Source organism: Manihot esculenta, chromosome 7 (assembly GCF_001659605.2).
Source record: "Manihot esculenta cultivar AM560-2 chromosome 7, M.esculenta_v8, whole genome shotgun sequence".
In the NCBI taxonomy this organism is placed as follows: Eukaryota; Viridiplantae; Streptophyta; class Magnoliopsida; order Malpighiales; family Euphorbiaceae; genus Manihot; species Manihot esculenta.
Genome location: NC_035167.2, coordinates 33,390,505 through 33,414,128, shown reverse-complemented (window position 1 = coordinate 33,414,128; position 23,624 = coordinate 33,390,505). Strand labels below are relative to the sequence as shown.

General features: G+C 31.4%; 5 protein-coding genes across 17 annotated transcripts; 2 read left to right on the top strand and 3 right to left on the bottom strand.

The window, feature by feature from the left end:
* The first annotated feature begins 1,884 nt into the window (after positions 1-1,884).
* LOC110619576 (putative Myb family transcription factor At1g14600) lies at positions 1,885-4,154 on the top strand. Its single transcript, XM_021763090.2, has 5 exons — positions 1,885-2,438; positions 2,615-2,691; positions 2,817-2,853; positions 2,947-3,046; positions 3,144-4,154. The coding sequence occupies exons 1-5, from the start codon at positions 2,153-2,155 to the stop codon at positions 3,736-3,738; spliced, it is 1,095 nt and encodes a 364-aa protein (XP_021618782.1). The 5' UTR covers positions 1,885-2,152; the 3' UTR covers positions 3,739-4,154.
* Positions 4,155-5,341: 1,187 nt separating this feature from the next.
* On the bottom strand, positions 5,342-6,955 carry LOC110619080 (GDSL esterase/lipase At2g40250). The gene is made up of 3 exons (XM_021762336.1): positions 6,329-6,955; positions 5,672-5,948; positions 5,342-5,535 (listed from the first exon to the last, which is right to left on the bottom strand). The coding sequence occupies exons 1-3, from the start codon at positions 6,953-6,955 to the stop codon at positions 5,342-5,344; spliced, it is 1,098 nt and encodes a 365-aa protein (XP_021618028.1).
* A 1,281-nt stretch (positions 6,956-8,236) lies between these two features.
* On the bottom strand, positions 8,237-10,638 carry LOC110619791 (U-box domain-containing protein 1). Its single transcript, XM_021763345.2, has one exon. It carries the CDS (start codon positions 10,537-10,539, stop codon positions 8,494-8,496), a length of 2,046 nt encoding a protein of 681 aa, XP_021619037.1. The 5' UTR covers positions 10,540-10,638; the 3' UTR covers positions 8,237-8,493.
* An 8,113-nt stretch (positions 10,639-18,751) lies between these two features.
* On the top strand, positions 18,752-19,708 carry LOC110619335 (LOB domain-containing protein 21). The gene has a single exon (XM_021762707.2). It carries the CDS (start codon positions 18,938-18,940, stop codon positions 19,451-19,453), a length of 516 nt encoding a protein of 171 aa, XP_021618399.1. The 5' UTR covers positions 18,752-18,937; the 3' UTR covers positions 19,454-19,708.
* A 491-nt stretch (positions 19,709-20,199) lies between these two features.
* On the bottom strand, positions 20,200-23,145 carry LOC110619333 (trihelix transcription factor ASIL2). 13 transcript variants are annotated; one of them, XR_006351277.1, is made up of 4 exons: positions 22,103-23,144; positions 21,633-21,678; positions 20,760-20,851; positions 20,200-20,566 (listed from the first exon to the last, which is right to left on the bottom strand). XR_006351277.1 is itself a non-coding variant. In XM_021762699.2 (3 exons), the coding sequence occupies exons 1-2, from the start codon at positions 23,103-23,105 to the stop codon at positions 20,772-20,774; spliced, it is 1,083 nt and encodes a 360-aa protein (XP_021618391.1). In that variant the 5' UTR covers positions 23,106-23,145; the 3' UTR covers positions 20,200-20,569; positions 20,738-20,771. The 13 variants fall into 13 exon arrangements, 9 of the variants coding, with proteins under 9 accessions (XP_021618391.1, XP_021618389.1, XP_021618390.1 ...); XR_006351278.1 differs by having other exon boundaries at positions 20,469-20,569; positions 20,738-20,851; XR_006351279.1 differs by having other exon boundaries at positions 20,469-20,566; positions 20,738-20,851.
* Positions 23,146-23,624: the final 479 nt, after the last annotated feature.

Sequence of the window (23,624 nt, the reverse complement as noted above, 5' to 3'; positions counted from 1 at the left end):
CACACTTGCTCTCTCAATGTCTGGGTAAGTCTTTATAAGGAAGTTACCATTAACAGCTATAATCCAGTAGATCTCCTTTACGCCTGCGATCATGGGATTTCCAATCAATTAGCCGATGAAGATCCCTTACCAGCGAACCGGCCACATTATCACCGGAATATTAGAAAATACTATATTTATCCATATCTTCTTACAGTATATAAAAAGAATGACCCTAGAGACCAAAGTAAGTTATTCTCCCACACAAATACTCTCAAGTTCTCTAGTTTATTGAGTTGAGTGTTGGAACATCTCACATTCTCTTTTTTGCAGGTTTAGCCAATTATAATATAATTCTATTTCGATCACATCATCATTTTATTTTTAACAACATCAGAATCAAAAAGGAAAGGAAGTTATAAAACCAAATCCATCCTCTCTTAATTAAAATAAATAATTTGAGAAATCATTAAAAAAAATGTTCATCTAAATATGTTAAATTCAACGGATTTTTTTATTTAATTTTAAAATGAAATAAAACCATTGGAATTGTTTTTCTCTGTAATATGCAAAGAGTTGAATTTAATCGTCTAGACTATGTACCAAGTCATTCTTTCTAATTCCATCATATTTATTGCTGTTAGGCATAAATTCAAAACCAATTTCTATATATATTTAAAACTATATAGACAATATTTAATTTTCAGAGAAAATAGTACCACCAATTTATAGCATTGTTTTGACAATGTCATGAGTATAAGTTGAATGGTCCAATTAAATGTATGAATTTTTTTATAGTAAGAAAAGAAATTAGGAGAGCGACTCAAACTCGAGTATATTAAGTGAATAATATGTATTTAATCACTGTATTTTGAATGATTATACTAGCCAATTTGCTTTTAAGATTGAAGAATTAAAAGCTCATAAACATTTTAATATTTGAATAATAATTATAAATTAATAATTCCCGAATTTAATTGCAATATTCAACAAATATTTCAAATATGAGAATCTAAAATACTAAAAGAAATTAAAATTTCAATTTTTTTTTAAAAATACATATATTATTCTGATCATATCAAATCGGTCAATCAAAAGTTAAATTACTTTTAATAAGTATTTACTCTTTATATAAGAATTAAACTTTCAGTCGAATTTAAAAGAGAAGAGCGTCAACAAGTATTTACTTTTTATATAAAAATGAAACTTTCAACTGTACTCTTGCACTTAAAAGAGAAAAGTGTCGAACCATTCATTTTAATATTTAGTGATAAATTTATTTTGGATTTAATATTTAACTTAAAAGTTAAAATTCATATTAGTACTAATAATGATGATTAATGTAAGAATATATATATAGGGTCAAGTATGAAGTAGAAAAATTCCATAAAACATTCTTCTCATGCTTAATTAGATGGCCCACCAAAGACCAAAGTGATGATAGTACTAATAAACCAAGAAAACACTCAAAGAGAGTCATGTTTTGCATGGGTTTGTCCTAATTAGTAATTAGTGAGGAAAGTCATAGACATGGAGGGCTTAATTATAATTAATAAATTAATAAGCTAGCTATAAATAATAAAGAAAGAGACCTAAGAAAAAGAGAAATCTAAAGGGTTGTTGAGAAGAGAGGGCATAGGGAAGGAGTCTTCACGTAGGGACAAGGACATGTATCCGTGATTCTCGACGCAAAGATAGTTCCCTTTTTCTCCCCCAAGCTTGTGGGTGAGTGACAGCCTAGCACTTTAACTATTAATTAATTAATTTTCAGATGAAAATATGAATATCAATATCACATGGACATCATCATACATACATCAATGTATGATAAGGTGCATTATATGCATGCAAGTCGTTCAATAAAATATATATATTGACAGATTGAGAGGAGTATCTTCATTTGTTAATAAGGTCTAGGGTTTTCAATTTCTGGCAGTGCTTATCATCATCAGCTCTTTATTCTTTCTTAAAAGAATTTTCAAGCCTTCTTTTTCTTTCCTCTTTGGTGAGGTAAGAGAGATAAAACTGAAACATCAACAAGTCATTTCTAAATTTAACAACCTCTAGATATTGAACAAGCGAAGTTTCATAGTCACTTGCTGTTTCTTGAGATCATTCTCATATTCTTCAATTCATCATATGATGATTAAGGAAGACAGCTAAGAAAATTAAGATGATGAAGAGAAGTGATAGTTTTCATGGCTCTAAGTCAAGCTATTCTTGCAAGAAAGTCAGCCAAGATGATGAGGCTGATGAGGAAGCTGACAAAAGTTGCAGCTGCAAGCCAAGAAATGATGGAGACACCACAAGCAATAGCTCAGATGAAGAAAGTGATAAGAAGGAAGGAGCTAGTAGATCTGTCCGGCAATATATCCGTTCGAAAATGCCAAGACTCCGGTGGACGCCCGATCTCCATCTTTGTTTTGTTCATGCAGTTGAAAGACTAGGAGGGCAAGAGAGTTAGTATCCATAATCATCATCCCTGATTCTTTTTTCCTTCGTTTTTTTTTGGGTTAATTAATGATTTTGAATTGGGTTTTTTTTTCTAATGATCTAATATTAATGGGATAATTTAGTTCAAAGGGAATTTGAATTTACTAATCATGCACATAGTGGCAATTATATCTTTGTTCAGAAGCAACACCAAAGCTGGTTCTTCAATTGATGAACATCAAAGGCCTGAGCATAGCTCATGTGAAAAGCCATCTTCAGGTACATATTTCAATCTATGTATGGAGATTTCAATTGATCTTTTGCTTAATATTAATCTGTAATCCTTTATGTATGGAAGCAATTTTCTTCTGGATCTAAAATTTCATTGTTCTTTAATTTGTTAGATGTATAGAAGCAAGAAGCTTGATGATGCTAATCAAGGTGATTCTCTTCTGTAACATAAATTATGGTAAAATTAGGGTTTTTCTTTTGGGTTCTTATATTCTCTCTGACCTTAGGAGAGATTTTTAACAGGGCAAAGGCTTTTATTTGAAGGAGGTGCTCATAATATCTTCAAACTTAGCCAGCTTCCCATGCTACAAGGTTTCAATCAAAGGAATTTTACCAGTTTAAGGTATGAGAAAATTTTGATTATTTCCTTAATTTCTCCCGTTCGTTTTAGGAAATTGAGCTTCAAATTGTTTATATTAATTCATTTTTCATTCACCAAGATTTGGAGATGCTCCGTGGAGAGGTCTTGATCACCACCAGATTTATGGCTCTTTCATGAAACATCACAATTCACTTGATTATGATTCAAACATCATTAATATCAAATCTTCTTCTTTCAATGGACAAAACATCATCAATGGAACCCATCAACCACTCGAGTCGATTCACAGATCCTGGAAGATGGGAAGTTCAAAGCCAAGCTCATTGGATTTCAAGTACATCAAGTTGCAAGAAAGAGAAGCAGATGTAACAGAAGCAGAAAAAGAAGAAGAAGAAGAAGAAGAAGAAGAAGATTGTTTCAAGAACCACAACAAAAATTGGAGAACAATTCAAGAAACAGGAAACATGCTAAAAAGGAAGAATTTGGATGCAGATTGCAACTTGGATTTGAACTTATCCCTCAAAGTAACATTACAAGATGGAATTGAGAATGGCTTGAAGAGTGATCGTTGTGATAATGAAGTTAATAGTAGTTTATCTCTTTCATTATCTTCATCATCTTCTTCGAAGCCTAGCGGATTAAAGCAGGAAGATGATGAAGATGGAAGTAGGAAACATGCAAGAAGGGCAAGTACTCTAGGTCTGACTCTATGAATGAGACAAAATTCTAAGTGAGATCTTGAGGTACTTGTCCAGAAACAATGCTCAAAAAATGATGGATCATGTCGTATTTGTATCAGAACATTACAAGAGGTAATTATTAGTCAATTATATAATTTTTTTTATCTTTTATTTTTTTGGTTTCTTGTGTAGGTTTCAGTTTTGGTGAATTTATTTTTAGCATTACAAAATATGCACATTGGGTTCTGGGTATTTATAATATTTAGGGCTTTCTTGATCTTGGAAAGTCATGCATGGATCCTCAGTAGCTAGAGAATTCAGGATCTTGAAATAATAAATCAAACATATATTTCTTTATATGTAATCTTATAGATATACTGGACAAATGTTCCTTGAAAATTTGCTATTTAAATTGGGTTTTATCCAGAGAACATGTACAGGAGATTAATCAATGTTCATATTATCTTCTCAAAGCCTTTTGTTTCCATGAAGGGGCAGAGATCCCTCAGAAAAAAAAAAAAAAAAAAAAAGTGACAGAGATCTAGCTATTGATAAGAGTATTTTAATTAATAAACATTGTTGTTTCCAAGAATGAAAATGAAATTCTTGAAAATTGTTCAAATGTTTGGTTAAAGAATGAGGGAGGAATCTCAAGTCAAGTGCATGCAACTCTTTTTGTTGACCAAATTTTCTTTTATTTTGTAAAATATATTATGATTCTTATTAATATCACTAAATTTTTTGTACGTAAATATATTAATATTCAATTTTATTTTTTAACATATAAATAAGTAATGAAAATTCTGTATTTGGTAAAATATTATCATTTTCTGAGGCTCATTTTTTAAATAAATAAATAAAAATATTCCTCACATATATATATGTTAATGATTAATGAAGCAAAGTCACAGAAGAAGAACTAAAAGGCAAAACCTCAAATGCAGGTAAACCTATAAACTAAAAAGAGAGTCCATGCACGTGTGGCAACAAATATGCAACTCATGTCTTCACTTTTACACGTGATTCTAGAATCTTTAACAATCAACTTATATATTTTTCTAACTCAATTATTCATTAATTAATTTTTTTTATAAATAAAAATTTTATTAAAAATCAACTTAAAAAATATATATATACCCATTTATTAATGAACTCAAGCTTCTTAATCAAATGCATGTATAGAATAATTTTTGTAATTTTATTTTTTTTATTGAATCTTATAATTTGAACTTCTGTTCAATTTCCTATATTGGAGGTAAATTAATTATAGCAAATACTTTGACAAGAAATAGCTTGCTAATTACAATTACAAAAAACAGAAAAGCTTGACAAATTGGACAGAAGATAAAATAATTCTTATCAAGTTAATTTAGTCATCTGGCTTCTACTTCATTTAATTAATTTTTCCTTTTCTTTTTTCAATGATATGGATTAATGGATCAGAACAAAAAAATTAAAAAAAAAAATTAGAATTTTTTTTAGATGAATTACCTAGATAATGACCTCCTTCTGTCTTCTAAATATATGTAGTCAACGTGAAACATGACTTGAATTAACCATTAATTAATTGAATTAAATGCTTAAAAAGTTTCAAATAAAGAAAGAGATTAACAATGTGAAAATTGGATGTAATAAATCAAGGGAGGAGAGATGGGATGACTGTCTGCAAAGCAGTTTGAGCAAGGAAGAAATAAGTAGCTTGGGTTGGATGAACAGCATCCCAGAATATATATTTTGATGCATCATTGCATGTTGCTTCCATCACATCACATAGAGGTCCTGTTTCCACTATCCCCAATCCACAGCAACCTCTAAGAGTTTCTTCAAATCCTTCATACCAAAAAAAAAAATCACAGTAAAAAAAATAAAGTATTTAATCTATCATGAGAACACTCTATCACATTTAAATTAAAAAAATGTATTTTGCTTCAAATCCTTCATACCAAAAAAAAAGTATTTTGCTTACCATATTTAGATGGGTTATTGATCATGTCCTCCAATGGATAATATATGTCCAAGTAAGATATTTTGGCACCCTTGGCCCATGAACCCTTTAACCTTGAGATTAGACTTTGAAGCTTAATGTTGTAGGCAATAGAGTCAGTGTTCTGCTGCTCCACACACACACGTTGAAACATGTGTTTGCCTGGTATTAAGCTGCCAATTGTCACTTGGATTGGTAGGCAGCCAATGGGTGGCAGACCCACAATCGCAAATCTACGCCCTCCCGCATTGTATAGTCTCTGCAGTGCAGATAACCATATGAGAAAAAAAAAAAAAAAAAAAAAACAAGTTTACCTTTATTCAATTTATTATATTTTTTAAAATTTTATAATTTTTAAACTAAAATATTGATATTAATAATGATTCTAAATAATTTAATTAAAATAGGCATTCCTTAAACTTAATTAATTATTATTTTACACAAGTTTTCCCTTATAAGTAATTTCTTCTTCTTCCTTCTGTAAACCCATTAGTATAACTAAATATGCATACATTTCAATTTATAATAATTACTTTTAATTTTTTTTTAAATCCAAGTTAATAACTAAAAAAATCATTAAATATCTCATGCATGCATGCATATATACAAGAAGAAGATGGATCAAGATTCAAGAAGTACCTGAATGGCGGATTCAAGTTCATGAAGCAGAAAATCTTGATATCCAGAAATGGAAAACTGAAATTTTCTCGTTGGCAATTCATAGAAATTATCCATAAAATCATTACTTCCAACACTAATAATAAAAATAGCATTTTCCACTATAAACTTAGCCTTCTCTTCACCAACCAATCCCTTCATCCTTGTCACTGCTTCATCAAAGTAATCTAGCTGACTTGAGATCTTTAGTGCACCGGCCAATTCTGCCGTCAAGTCATCTAATCCGGTACCGGCAGACGCAAAACTAACGCCGGTTAATAAATCATTTGTGGTGAGTTTAGGGTCTAGATATGCTGGTAAGAGATCTTTCAACCCTAATGATGAAACTATGAAGTCTGTTGATAATTTTCCGTCGGAGAACCTCCCTGTGGGTACTTGGTAGGGAAAATCTTTGCCGTATGGAGGATGATCGCTGCGGAAAAGAGTCACGAGTTGGTTGTTGTTTCCTGGGTCGTCGGTGGAGTCGCCGAAGGCGTAGAGAGCTGTTAGAGCTGGAGATGAAGCAGTGGTTGAACATGGCAAAGAGAGGAAAAAAGAAGTGAAGAAGTGCACTAGGAAGATGGCGGTGGCGGTGTTGGGCGGCTTCATGGTTGGCTGGTAATCAATACAGTGTTTACTTAACTTTTTGATGAGAAATTATTAGAAATTTAGGAGTAAGGTTGGATTTTATATGTTTTGAAATCTTTTTATCTAGCTATATTCTGTAATTCAAGTGTTTTTTTTTTTTCTGAATAATGTAATTCAAGTGTTAACGTTTACATTTAATTTGAATTATATATCAACGATAGATCATTTTCGTTAACTTTTAAAATGTAAAGATGATAATGTTTTAAATTTAAAATTCTCCATTTATTTATGCTAAAATTAATTATCTCAATACCAAAATACATCAATTTTATTAAATGGGTTAGAATATAACTTACTTCTACTACAATGGAGAATATAAAAGCTTTGATTTTTCACAAAGTAAAAAAAAAAAACTAATTAAATAAATAATATTTTAATATTTTTTTAGAACTTGAAAATTTTCAATTAGTTATCTCAAAGGGTGGAGATGAAACCCACAACGGTAAAAGATTGCTAGGAGAAGGATCTCCAAAGGCCCAGTCTGCAAAATAAGCAGTTCTCTTCTCACACCAAGTCCAGGTCCATCTCCTTCCGTCTTCTATGTATGTCTAGCAACCGAAAACTACTGTGCTAACCATCTGTTCGCTGCAATGCCAAAACCGCCCATACCCTCCACAAACTGAAACAGCGACCCCTCCAGCATTAACTGATAACTCTGCCAGCCAATCCGAACTTCCATATTGACTCCCACATAGATAGGAAATGGATTAGCTTTCAATCAGTTCGATTTTCAAAAACTCAGATTTATTAACTGACGATTAGATCAGAAAATCGGACCCTTTATTATGAAAAGCATATTTTTAAATATATTTGTTGAATTGTATTAAATCAATGTTTTTTTATGTTATAATAATAATCTCAACCTCAAGCTACTAGCCGGTGAACTTCAAATCGTGAGTTGACCAAAGAAATTGAGAAAGCAAGAAAAGCAGCCATCGTTCATAATGGCCATGCTAAAATAAAATATAAATATAAATTCATTGACCACGACTAAGATTAAACTTTGAAAATGGGTTAATTAGCATAATCTAATTTAACATGGACCGCAAGAAACGGGGATAAAATTTATTTTCTTGCCCACCAAACAAGATTTGGCTTTGAATTGCAGAATATATTTTTCCTTTCCTACCCTCTTTTGAACGGAATTGAATCATGTTTCGACTATTTCAAAGTTTAAATTCAGATAATTTTTTTATTTTATTTTTAATTGCAAAATAAAAATAAACTCTATATTAAGATTGTGATTTTTCCTTTTTCTTTCTGCAATAGCTGCTCTTGATTCAGTTTCAGTCTGATTCTTTACAGGGATTTGAGGTGAAAGATATTAAGCAACAAAAACTCTGGCAAACATTTTATTTCTCCCAACACATGGTTGCCCATATAACAATTGCAAAAAAATACCATGAAATCAAAATAAACAATGAACATCAATATCATTTATATGCATAAATATGATTAATGTACACTTCTCCCTTCAGAATTTTCCTGCTGATCTCCTCTTATCCAACAGGATTTTGAGCTTGAGAGCAGCATCTATTGAGTAATCTAAGAAGTGCATCAGCTTTTCTTCTAGCTTTCAATGACCCATCAACAGACAAGCTCTGAAGAGAAGGAACACTCCTTGGATTCATTAACAAACGTCTTGCAACCTCTTCTCCTCCATTTTTGCAGAGACCCAACAGAAGAGTTATAGAATTCTCCTTCCCTTTTGCTGATCCAAATCTCAACAGATCAATCAGAAGAGGCACCAGAACTCTGCTGTTCCTTATCTCCTCCAGCCCTTCAGAGCAACTCAAAAGTAGAGACAAAACAGCTAAGGCATCATCTGTTATGCCTGCTTTGTCATCCACCAATAGTTCAATCAGCAGAGGAACTGCTCCTGAAACTACAACATTTGCTTTATTTGCATTATGGACTGCAAGATTAAATAGTGCACTTGCAGCATCCCTTTTTCCGGCTGTTGTTCCTTCTCTTAACAGCCTAACCAAGGCCGGAATTGCCCGGGGGCGGCCGCCGATTGTCACCTTGCTGTCATTTATCATTGACAGGCTGAAGATTGCTGCTGCTGCATTTTCTCTTGACTCCATTGTTTTCCCTGATTCCAGGACATTTATTATGCTGTCTGTTGCTCCTGCTGCCATTACGAGACGCTTGTTATTTTCATAAATAGAAAGATTCAGCAAGGCGGTGACAGCATTTTCTTGAATTCTTGCATCTGTGGAACCTAGTAATGTTACCAGAAATGGTATGGCACCTGCTTCAGCAATTATCCTGCGATTATCCATGCCAGTTTTGGCTAGCAACCTGAGTTCATAAGCTGCCTGTCTCTGAATTTCCAGGGACCCCATGGCTAGTTTCCCCACCAAGAATTCAGCTGTCATTTTGACAGCATCTGTCGCAGCTTTAATGGCAGAAATGTGATCTATAGCTTTCTCCTCTTGTAATTTATTCTTGCTGTTGCTTCTCTCCAATTCAGAGGAAGATGAAGGAGAGAAATCTGCCATTGGGATATTGTTATCTTGGCACCATTGGTGCACTAAACTCTTGAGAGCATAATTTGGAATCAAAGCCATGTGAATTAGCCTTTGGCCACTTTTGGGACAAGTGTGATGCCCTGCATTGATCCACTGAGCAATTGAATTTCGATCATAAGTGTGCCCAGATGCTACAATCACAGGATCTTTCATCAAGTCAAGAGAAATTGGGCAACGGAATTCATCGGGAATGTTTGGAAGAATTGATTGAGAAGATGAAGAAACATCCTGATTTCTGTTCACAGATGCAGATTGATGCTCCAACTCTTCATCTTCATCACTGAAAATCATGGACTTTGTAAATGTAAGAAGAGATACGAGATTGTTTAAATTGGAAACCACAATTAGTCCTCCTGTGCCTGCCTGCTTCTCTGCTTCAAACTTAAGCTTCAGGATTTCTTCATCATAATCTAATGAACTTCTTAATCCAATGCTGCTCAAAACTTCTTTCACTTTGACAAAATCAATGGAGCCCTTGTTCTTTCTATTCTTCTTATCATTATTGCAGGCCATTATCTGCAGAAGCTCTTCTCTTATTTGAAGTTCTTTAGGGTCAATTAACAAATCTACCCTCTTTGCTTGCTTGTGAAGAAGCTCAACTTGTTCTCTAGTATCTGCAGATAAATTAAGCAAGCTTAGAGGAAGAATATCAAGAGCTCTCCCCATCTCCTTCACAAGAACATAAAACTGATTTGATACAAATTCTGTCTGAATCAAACCCCAAAGCGAGCTGCCATCTTTGAAATCTTGAATCAGAATCTTCACTCTTCTGATCACGTAGAAAAGCTCGGAAAGGCACAAGATAGAAGATGGAGGAAGAGGACAATTTGCTTCCTGTAAATCTTCAAACAAAGAAGAAACAAGCTTGATCCTTCGTACCATGATTGAAATGTTCCTCATCTGTAAACAAGGAAGCTTATCCATGGAAGAAACTTCATTGGAGATATGAATCAGAGATTCTAACAAAGACCCAGAAGAGATCATGTTAGAAGGAATTTGTGCATGATCCATGAGACAAGCTAGCTCTCTTCTTCACTACTGTATAGGCTAGTTTCTGTTCATTAAAAATGTCATGATTATGAATTTCAAGTGTTTTGATTTGTTAAGGACTTGGATTACTTGAATAGATTGTCTTCATTTGGATTAATATTATATATTAATGTTTGTTTAAGCAAGAAAATATTAGATTATTTGCATGGAGTTTTGACTCTTTCTATTTGTAAGGTTAGCAAAAGAGACAAGAAGAAAGGTGGTGAAATAAGAATGAGAACTTTCTTGGCTGCTGCCATTTGGAGGGATCTCCGCATTCAGTGGTTTAGTTAATAATCCTAGCCAAGTTTTGTATTAAATTAAAAAAAAAAAAAATTATTTTCAGAATCAGAGTTAAATGAGCCTTGTCAAACACATTTCCTTCATTCTGAATTCTCTTTTAACTTTGCATATAATACTATATGCATTCCATTTCAACAAAAAAAAAAAAAAAAAATACTATATGCAAAATCGTAACTGAGATTAGTAGCAAAATCATAACTGATTTTTTGCAAAATCCCTTATTATTCTCACTGAAAACAAATAAATAAAAAGGTTCAGTTGCTTTAAGTTGCATGAAATTAAGATTCCAATATGCGAGTCAAAAATTCTCTGGAGAAGTTATTAGGTAACTTAGAGGACTGGGCTGGATTCGTAGAGATCTTAAATATGAATATTTAAGCAATTTCCAGCTTGAGATAAATAAATAAATAAATGCAACTTCAAGCTTTGACCTTTTGCAATTTGTACAGTAGTGCAGTGCCACCCAACATATATATATATATATATATATATATATATAATTAAATTTTTGTATACTGTAATTTTAATAGCATCATTAATGCATTTTTTTTAAAAAAAATATAAATTTTCAACCTTCTTGATACTTACCATAAGAACCATTAAAAGCTAAGAAATTTGACCTCTATAATCCATTTCAGATTAAATAGACTCTCAAATTCATTTTGACTAAAATCTTATGAAAATTCAAATTTTTTTATTTTATTAATTAAGAATCAATTACAGAATCCAAATCTTATCAGAATAAGATTACCGATAAACTATTTAAAAATATAATCTCTAAATATATTATCTATTTAATCTTTTTTTTAATTTAATTTAAATTTTTTATCAATTTAAGTATCAAAAATTTTATCCATTAAATCATCCGATATTTTTTATTATTTTATATACCTATCAAAAAAAATCAAACGATGATCAATTCCAAATTAAAATATCAAATGGGCGCTAATGTGTTTATTTTTATTTATTTTTGATGTGTTTTCTTCTAGATTTTTATAGCAGACAGTAATGTTTGACATTCTTGGATTAACCTGTCAAATGATTTTTTCAATTTAAAAATTGAAAGCTACTTAATTATAAACAAATAGCTCAAATTATTTAATTAAGATACCTAGCCTAACCTAATTAATCTTCTTTCTAATAAATTTCTTCATTTACATTTGAATATTTAAAAATATATGAAAGATTAATTCAGAAAATTTTTAGATAGATTCGGTCAATATTAAGTGGATTTCCTCTATTTTTTTTATAGGAGATTCATTTGGCTGTATTTTTGTTCTGAATTGAATTCATGTAAATATTTTTTTAAAAAAATTGAATTTAATTTTTTAAAGTGTAATATTACCGTTACATCCATGATTATTTTTAATTGTATTTAAAAATATTTTTCTCAACTAATTAAAGTGGCTGGCACCAATATTTTCCTGTTTAATTCCATGAAAGTTAGTCACCAAATTGAAATTATTTTTTATTGTCTAATAAATGAGCATTTGACTCTCCCCTTTTTCTTGTTAATTTTATTTAGGGAGATTTACTATTTAATCCATTAATTTTACTATTATTAATAAATTAGCCTCTCAATTTTCAGAAATATATTAAAACGTTCTTGGATAATTAAACTGTTAACAAATTAGTCATTCCATCCACTATAACTCTCTTTTCTGTTAAAAACAAGATGAAAAGACCAAAATAACCTTAGTGTAACTTCCCCAAATCGATAACCTCTCTTCTCAAATCTCTAACTTCTCTCTTCCCAAATCCCTAACTTCTCTCTTCTCTCCAAATTGATAACATCTCTCTTCCCAAATCCCTAACTTTCTGTCTTCTCTCCAAGTCGATAACCTCTCTTCTCAAATCCCTAGCTTTTCTCTTCTTCCCTAAATCCTCTCTTTTCCATTTTGTTGGTTTATGTCGAAGAGAAATTGTGGTCCCTATTTTGTTGATTTCTGTCAAACAAGTAGGGACATATAACTTTTTATGCTTTTTTTTTTATTTTTTTCTATAGATGTGTGACCATAATATTTGTATTGAAGTAAAGCATGTGGGTATCACTTATTGTTACTAATGGTTTTAGTGTATTTTTTGGGGGGTTTTGACTAATTAAAGAATATGCGATTCATGTGTGTAGATTTGAAGATATGGCTGTGAATGAGAGATTTATAGTAATGTTGACATATGAAAGTAAAACTAATGAAATATATAATATCCTCATTGCAAGGTATTTATATATAGTCTTATTGTTTGATATTTATAAGATGTTTAACATAGCTGCATCATTTGTTACATTTGTTGCTAGTGGTGGCATGAGCATAAAAAATGATGATGATTTAATGTTGGCTTTTGAGTTGTACAAATCTAGTCATAGTTTACCTTTGACTGTATAAGTAAAGGGATTCCTCTGAAAACTAAGATTCCTGATGATGATGATGAAGAAGAGGTTAGTATTATTGGTGAGGGCAATAATACTGGTGAGGGCATTAATTTTGGTGAGGGTGGTAATATTGGTGAGGATATTAACCTTGGTGATGCCTTAGGTAGAAACATTCCCCCATTAAGTAGGAATGGGTCCACAAAAGGTAGGGGCAAGAATGTGATATTAAGGGAGAAGGAAGGAAGAAGTAATTTTACAGGTAGAGGGATAAGACAGGAAAGGGTTAGTGAAAGTGGGCAGTTAGGGAGAGGGGCCAATGAATCACTACAAATTGATTTTCAAAGTGATATATTGTTCAATGACAGTGAGGCTGGAGATGATTTACCTGAAGAAATTATATTTGACAATGAGGTTAGTACTGAAGAGTCAAATGGGGACTTTATTATTGATTGTGATAGTATTGATGATGGGTTATCAAATTATACTAGTAACAATAACAGAGAGATTGAAAACAGTGAGAATGAGTCTTATGATCACAATAATAGAAAGAAAAGTTGGCTTTGAATATTTTTAATTCTACACCTGTACTGTTTAATGTTGGAGGGTTAACATTTATTGGAATGCACCATCCAAGAAATGATTCACATTTGTTATCTCGACAATAATAATACAACTTGTTTAGATTAATAACAAATTCAGATATGCAAACCTCCGCTCTTTTCCCGCAGAAGCAATTCACATTCATATAATCACCATCCTAGCTTTCCATCGATTCGCTGATGCCAGACATTCTCACGAAGATAGAATGGATCCTTTCAACGCCTGATCTTTGACTATTATGAACAGAAGTGAGATCCTTTTGGTACTTGATCAATGTTGAATATAGAATGGATCCTTTCGATTTTATGGAAAATGTATAATTAAATAGGGATTGAAAAGGGTAAAATTGAGATTTCAAAATGTTCTTTCCTTTTTCATCAATTTTTAATGGAAAAGAGAATTACGGTGAATGAAAGGACTGATTTGTTAATAGTTTGATTATATAAAACGTTTTAATACGTTTTTGAAAATTGAGAAACTGATTTGTTAATAATGATAAAATTCATAAATTAAATTGTAAATTTCTTTTTATATATTGGATACCTATGATTTAAATATTAATTTGTAGTTTTTTTTTACTATTTTAAAAGGCATTCCTATTCAGAATAAATAATTTTTAAATACTCTTTAATGAAATTTAACCCTTATTTAAAAAAAAAAAAGATTTTGATTCTTACTAAATTTAAGTAACATTATTATATTATATTTAATTTAAAGATATAACTAATTATTTTTTATAAGAAATAATTATTTTTATAAAAATATTTTTATGTTATTAACTACTTGTACTATATAATTATTCTATATAATACAAGCATTTCACTCAATAATTTTTATCATTTTTTAATCACCATTTTATCTCACATCCAATTTCAAAAATGTGATTCTTTAATATCCAGAAAGTAAATTATTGAATATCTCCCTTTCATAAATATTGATTTCTATTGTTTTCTGATGAGATCCATACCCTATTATGCATTAGTTGATTTTTTTTAATATATAAAAAATTAAATTTCAAATTTACTAAAATGAAAATACACTTACCATCAAATTTAACATACAAAAATATTAATTATAGTTTTATATATTTTTATGTCCTATAATTTTTATTTATTTTATTTTTTTTATACGTATTAAAAAATATAATTTTTTTTATATATTTGATAACTAAATATATAAAGTGATATATGCTGATAATTTTTGTGAATAGGTATTCCAAACATAGGATGCTTTGATCCTTCCACATGAAAAAACAAAAAATAAAAAGCTTTAATAATTCACTTTCATGATTGTAAATTGAATTACACAGCCAAAATAGGCAGATTGGGACACTGCAAGAATGCTTGGAATTTGGCCTGCCAAAAACTGCAAAACCTTGTTATTATGGCACAGCCCAAATGCTAAAATACAACCCTCTATTAATAACCAAAACAAGCACCATTAAATAATTAGGGTTGTTAGGATTATGTGGATTCCATTATAAAATTTAATTTAAAAATCGTATAACGGGATATTATTTTGATATAAATTGAATTATAAATTTTAAAATTAAAAATTATAAAATTATAAATATATTTTATTTTTAAAAAGTATTAATAATTATATTTTATTTATTATATTATAATTTATTAATAGTATTTAAAAATTATTATAATAAATAATACTACGAGATATTATTTTAATATTAGATGTAAAAAATTTTTTAAATTTTTTTGGTACTTTTTCCCTAAGACCTTCCCCAGATAGTTGCTTTGTCCTTATAGAGTATGTCTTCAATCCAAATTAAATAGAGTTTTACAATTTAAAGAGAGAGCTAGTGATGTGAGAACATTCTAGCCAAGAAGATCAAACAAAAATTGGAGCTGTGGGCCCTTCCTTCTTACTAATATTTAAGGGTCAGCTATAGAATTCAACAGTGTTTTAAATTAGAGGATTTAATGGATGGATTATTTAATAACTAAACACTGTCCTATTTTAAAAATATTATAATTATAAATTATATATTAATTTTAATTAAAAAAAATTACTATTTAATTTTTATAATATTGAGAAATTCACTAATTAATCTCTCAATTTTAAAAAATGTATTAAAACGTCTCTAATATTTTAAAAAATTTATTAGTTAGTCCTTCTATTAGTTTTTAACCATTAACTATTGCAAAAAAATTTAAAATGTCCTAATATATAGGGACTAATTAATCAACATTTTAAGAATTTAAGGGATCAATTAATAAATTTTTTAAAAACTATAAAAATTAAATAGTAAAATATATAATAATAAAATTAACAAAGGAATTAAATAGTAGATTTTTTAAAATGTTAAAGATGTCTTAATACATTTTTTTTAAATCGAGAGATTAATAAGTAAATTTCACTATATTATAAGGATTAAATAGTAATTTTTTTTTATTAAAAATTTGATTTTTTTATAAGAGATAGATGAATTGATGTATACACACATTCTACCTTTCATTAGTTTTGAATAATCTTTATTTTATTTTCACTAGTTCTTTTTTTTTTATTTTTGTCTTTTATTAGAATTCAAAGGTAGAAATAACACTTGAATGAGATAAACAATTGATGATGAATTGTGAACCAAATCGTTATTTTTTTTTTTTTTTTTTTTTTGTGGAACCCACAAAGTATGAGTAGAGATAGTTGCACATTCCTTTCATAATTTTTGAAAAGTCAATGGGCTAATTATAACTTTGCACCCATTCATGTGTGAGCATTATTTTAATAAAATCCAAGCCCAGGCCCATTAATTTTTTTCTTTATTTTTTAAAACTTTTTATTTTAATTTTATTTTCTTAAGGAAGACTTTTAATGTGCTATTCATAAAAACTAAAAATAAATAAGTTTAAATTGTAAAGGTAAATTTTGAATTTTTAAATTATAAAATATCAAATAAATATATGATTATTCAGATATAAATCCCATAAATAATCTAAAATAGCCAATTTTCCTCTCATAAATGAAATGATGAAATGTGAAAATGCTTTACTGAAAATGAAGAATGGTGGGGTCCTTGCAGCAAGCCAGCAACACCAGTGTGGACCTACAATCAATAATATTTGGGCCGGCCCATTTTTCAAATCCGCAATCCTTTAGCTCCACTCTCTTCAATAGAGCGTGAAATCACGCATTGGACCTTACTCTAGATAAAATCTTTTACGTTTCATTTAATTTAAGCACCAATAATAGAAATATTTAATTTCCTAAATTTAATTTAAACGAATAAAATATTTATTTACAAATAAATAAATATATTAAATATTATAGTTGCTCACTCAGTTAAATAATTAAAATACTGCCTATCAAAATTTTTATTTTTATTTTTTTTAAATTATAAAATGGACAAAACTCAAAATCGAATTACAGTAAAATAAAAAAAATAAATCATATAAAAGCAAAGCGCGTGTATTTGATTTAATCATGGGAAAAAAGATAGGGCAAAGGAGTGGACCTCTGCAAGGAGATGACCATTGAACTTTGAAGCATTATCACAAGTTTTCTTTTTGCTCTTTCTTTCTTCCCTACCACAAATTTCTTTCTAAGTTACTTTTTTTCAAAAAAAAATTTCTTTTTGATTTGATAGGTAAAAAAAAAATCATGATTTTTAAAGATACAACCATTTGTTCTTTTTTTCCTCTTTTGGATTTAGATTTAACTTCAAATTTTTTAAAATTTTAACAATAATTTAAAATTCATCCATAATTTAACCTTAAATCAATTAAAGCAAAAAATTCATTAGCTCCATTTATTTATGTAAATAACTTATATGTAAAAAATATTTTTTAAAAAAATAATTTATTTTTGTTGAATTAAAAAAAATGATGAATAGTGAATGTATCTCTATAAAGTTTTACAATATTAATAAAATTTATAAATTTCAGAAAATATTTTTCTTTTAATTATAAAATTATTTTTCATTGATTAATTTTCTTAAATATTTCAAATAGCATAAAATATAAAAATCTAGAATAGGTTTGAGATGGTCTTCTTAGATCACAAGTTCATTCCAATCTCTCAGTACTGTAGGCTTTTTAGAAGAAGAAATCTAATCAATAACCATCTCAATTGCACTTGAAAGCCAATTTGGCTAATTTGGGTCAAATTTCTTAATTGATTAGACATAAAATAAAGAAAAAAAAAATAAAAACAATATAAATATTTCTTAATGTACAGAAACAGTGAATTTTTTCTAGTGGCTCCACTAATTGATGTTAGATTCCCAAGTGGTCTTTTCAGGGCTTTATTTTTTCACCTTCTTTCAGGCTCCCATATCTCATGGATAAAGGCCAGCTTTCTTCAAGGTTTTTGCTTTCTTTTTTCTTATTCATTTTTCCTTTTTATTCATTGAAAATGCTATCAAATATCCCATACTTTATTCATCAACTATCATATCTCATCTCCTCTGAAATCACCATTAAATCCCAGTGTTGCCCCCATATTCAATTATTGGGACCCATCCCACTTCCTATCTACAAAAATTTAATAAAATTAGGTTTTTTTTTCAATTCTTCTAGCATCTTGCATAGATAAAGTTGGAACAACATTGGCCAAATACCATTATTGCATCACTTCAGTTTGGTTAAATTTGTACTGCTCTAGTTGTGTCAGCTTACGATGATTATTTTAACTAAATTTAGCTTGAACTCACTTTGAACTAAATAGATCATAAATATTTTTAATTGATTTTGATTTACAATAATTAAGGCGTTAATTTTATTAAATTTAATTGTTGTTTCAATTCTAATTATGTGTTTTGTATGATTTTATTCAATTTAATTTTTTATAGTATGTTTTTATTTATAACATATTATTTTTTAAATAAAATATATCTGTGTGTATAAATATATAATTTGAATCAAAATCAAACCATCCGATCAAATTGTGATTCCGGTTTAGGTTTTAGATTGCTAAAACCAATACAGTATGTAAGGTTCAAGGCCGGTTCAGGTCGTAAACCAGTCTGTGGCCAGATCCTTCTAACCCACTAACCGATCTCGCCAATGGAGCATTGTAGATGAAGATGTTTCCTGTGTGCAAGCCTATTTATATAAGGTGGATAGAAAGCGAAAATGGATGTGATATGAAGCAAAAATGAGAAGCCATGAACCTCGTTCAAGCTCCTCATGTGCAGCCTGCAAGTTCTTGAAAAGAAGATGCATACCCAATTGCATATTTGCACCATATTTTAGATCTGATGAGCCCAAAAAGTTTGCCAAAGTACACAAGGTCTTTGGTGCAAGCAATGTGAGCAAGATCCTGACTGAAGTTCCTGAAGAGCAACGAGAAGACACGGTTAATTCTCTGGCTTATGAGGCTGAAGCAAGGCTAAGAGATCCTGTCTACGGTTGCATTGGAGCTATAGCTTTGCTGCAAAGAAAGATGGTTGAGCTTCAGTTTGATCTTGCCATTGCTAGAGCTCGTCTAGCTCGATATACTGCAAATTCTTCTTCTTCTGCTGCTATCTTGAATGATCGCAGTGGCTTGACAACTTTCTCTGAATTTCCTGCTATTTGTGGAGGATTGATCCAAAGTTTTGGCCTGAGTTCATCTGAGTTGAATCAAGATGGACTCATGAATGATTTAAGCCAATTCCCATATATATTTTGATATCTTTTCTCTGCTGTCTCCCTTGTGTCTCAAATACCCTCTTTTCTCTATATCAGTAGTGTTAATTTCATGAACTTGGTCTTCGGTATATGTTCCCAATCAAAGAATTAAGAACGCCATGGGAAATTCTCATAATATTCACAATTTTAAAGTCCAGTTCAAAAGGTGTGCGAGTTTTTATTTACTTTTCACTCTAGACGTTATCTTGTAGAATTAGGCAAAGGATCAAATGCATATGTTTGAAATTTTCTTTTCTTTTCTTTTCTTTTCTTTTCTTTTCCTGTTCAGTATAACCCCCTGAAAGGAAACAGTAATTTGGCAGAGAAGAAAAAGTAGAATTCAGAAGAGCCCTCAAAAACCCTGAAACAAAGCATTTGGGCAAATGATGTCTCCAACCCCACAAGTAGCCAATAGCCATTCGCTTTTCTTTTTTGGGTGCAATGCGAATCCAAAGATATGCATTCTCTCTCAACACTTTCTCATGCATTTCAATTTACAACTGAAAGGAATCCTCACTCTTCAGTAGAGCACTGGTTCAATAACCTCTGCCAAAGCATGGAGCAATCACCTTGCAACAGCAGTGTATTTACACAGGTAAAACTTTTGGCTTTCAATCAATATTGGGAATGCCTCAGAATTCAGAGTGCCAAACTAATCTGTTTGACATTGAAAACTTTGTATAATTTTCCTGACAATGAATCAATCCACATATAAATAGTAAAAGGATCAACCGAAAAGACCACTTGTTCAACAAACATCAATACTTTATTGAGAACACAATTTTACAACATATTCATCACTTACAGAAGATGCCTAAGAAGGTAAGATGGTGACATAGGTTATAGTTTAGAACATCAGCAAGTACAGAATCTGTAGCAGAACAACTTAATCACTTGGGACGGAATAATGTTACAACAATAGTTACACTACTTGCTAATCATTTACAAAAGCTTCAAATCTGAATCTTTGATGATTTATAGACTCCGGATGATAGGAATGAAAACTCCCAGTTTTCAGCTAGCGATCCAGAGGGCTTTGATTTGCATATCCACATTGTAGTAGCACTGCTTTCAGTATTGAAGTGCCCATGTTACTTCACCTATAATGTCTTTCCTGCTAAAAGTATCCACAATCCATCAAATGCTTATTAGACCTTGTGTCTACGGAAAATTCAATATGCAACATTAACTTCAAAGTCATTACAAGAGTAATCACATCCACTTATTAGAATAGACTGAACATGGTAATGGAAAGGGTACAACATAAAATTGAACCACAAAGGACCTTTGGGTGAATAAGTACATACTGCGACCCGCAATCACATGCATGTCTCTGAATGTCGGTTAGTGCATGCATGTGCATCTTGAAGAAAGAGACAGAGATATGACGCCAAGCAGACTGCATCGAAGATCATGCTGTATCTTAGAAAATTTGGTAAATTTGTACAATAATGATTGTACATGTGTGTTCACAAATAGACCACTCTAAATGCAACTGCCTTCTATTTTACAGTATCACCATGGATCAGCTAACATTCAGAATCAACAGATATTAAAAATTGTAGACAACTTCACAATAGATGATGCATCACCAATTGCCAAAACATCGCAGCCTTGCCCCAAAAAACAGAACATCAAACACATCACCCACATTTGGTTCTGGTTTCAGTTATCTCCTCTGCCTGGTATTTTATATGGCAAAAGTAACCAGATCATACCATTTCTGGTGAATAAGATCAAACTGGAAATATTTAAGGCCAATATGAGTACACTACAATAGGTTAAGCAGAATTTATGCATTTTCAATCCAACACTATCTCAGATTAGAATAGGTTTAATTAAATGGCATGCCAAGTCAACAAGAAGCTGTTTGACAGTCTGCCTAGCCAAGCCTGTGTAAATTGGCAAAGTTTGAGACTTTGAAAGAACCAAGGGCGAATCAGCTAAAGCAATCTATATGTCCAGAAGAACAAAGGGCCAAATACTTGCAGCAGCTCCGTTTAACTTTTTGGTCCTCAGTCCCAATCAAGGAAGAAAAACTCAGAGGCTTGTAGGTTTCAATGTGTTCCACGAACTTCTCATTCATAACTCAGGAATGGAAGAAAGAGAGAGAATGGTCTCAAAGATATACATCTGTGGATTCTTCCTCACTATTCAGTGGTAAAAAATAAAATACTTACATGGAAAGTATTTCAAACATTCTCTATTCCCTCGATTGCTTCACATCTGGCACGAAGGAAAATCAACCATTCACCCTAAACGAATTGAAAAATATCCTAAACATGATCAAATTAGCAATTGGACTTGCACCCTCAACACTGATGCACGAGCCCCTGCAATACAGCTCCAATACACTCAGATAAACTGGTTTCATGGAAGAAACCTTTCAGAAACATCCGAAACCATCTAAATCCTGTCCAAAACTTAACAAAACTACCCTAAAAACCCAACATCAAATGCAGAAGATAAAGAATTACACTGCAAAAATCTACATTGTTTTTTGCATACCCATCAGAATACAAGTTTCTATAGCATTATCTGCAATAAATTGGACTCAAACCAAACATTATGAAGGAAAATGCAGTTCTAATTCAACCAAATTCAATACCAAAAATCCAAACAAGAAGCAGCTAAATGGGAATGAATTCACCTGAACCAGATGAGGCGTATTTCGAACGCTTTGAAGACTTCTTTTCGAGCTCCAATTGGGCATCCATGAACATGTTCATCCTCTCGAACTCTAGTTCCTTAGTGAACTCCATTCTCTGCTTCTCTAGCTCCACCATTTGCTGCTGCTTAGAGCTCTCGATTCTCTCATATATCTCCCCAAACTTCAATATAGCTCTTGCTAACTCTCTACACGCAGCTCCATCAGAGAAATCAACGTCCTCGATCCTGTGCTGCTTCTTTATGGCTCTTTCATCAAACCCTATATCATCGTCGTCCTCGTCTTTCTCGTCGTCGAAAGATGCCTCCGTGGAATTTGAGACTCCTGTATAAAGCTCCGGCTTTATGCTTGGCGTGGATTTCACAGGGAAGGTGGCGGCGGCGGCCTTCTTTTTTGGGTTAACGGTAGCGTTAGCCCCGATGAGGGAATCGAGCCGATAATAGAACGGCCATTTGGATGGAGGTGGTTTAGCTTTCTCGAGCTTGTACTTCTTCTTCAACGTATCGATTCGGTTCTTGCACTGGACGTCCGTTTTCCGTGGCTTGACTCCGTTTTGACGGCCGTTGACAGTGTCGGCTACTTCCTTCCAGTCCTTCTGACGGAGATTTCCGCGGTTGAGATTAATGTAACGGTCCCCCCACGCCTCTATCAGCGTTTCAGTTGCGCCTTCGCTCCAACAGTCCTCACGGCCGCCGCCTCCGCCAGATGCGGAGGGGCGGGTGGAGTGATGGACTGACCGAATGGGGTCCATGGGAAAGAGGGGTAAAGGAGTGTGGGAGGTGGGAGAGTGGATGGCGGATGGTGCTAAAGTACGCCGGAGGGAAAGGGGGTGAAGGATAATAGAGAAAAGAATCGGATTCGTGGGAGAGGTGGAAAGGGGTAAGGGTAGAGATGGCCGTGCATTGAGACCGGCAATGACGTCAGCTTCCCGTATTGGGGTTAGACGGGAAATGACTTTATAAGGCAGTGTTTGGATGATTAACATCTACATGTGCATGTTAAAATCGTTCAATCCCATCTTTTCTTTTCTTTTTTTCCAATACTTAAAAGCAATTTGACTCAAGAAAAATAAAATTATTATTTAATTTCTATATTTTTTTAAAAAAAATTATTTTTTACTCTTCAAAAAGGAAGAGCTTTCCCGAGTGCTCATACTCCTACTATTTTTCTTAATCTCTTCCTTTTAAAAATACATTATCTATAATTTTAAAAAATTTATTAAAATATCACCCCTCAATTTTATCTCTTGGAAAATTGTGATTTTTTTTAAATGGTAATACCAATCACTAATTCAAATGATTTTAGAATAGTAATCTTGCTAGTATTTTTCATTTAAAATGCCCTCACTTTTTAATATGAAAAATAATTTTAAAATAATAATGTTAGCAGAAATTTTTCTTTTTCACATTTTAGTATTAAAAGTAAAGGTATTTCAAATTACAAATTCTCTCTCTATTTGTTTCCGACTATGGAAGGCTATTCTCAGAGGATGGAGATGAATCTT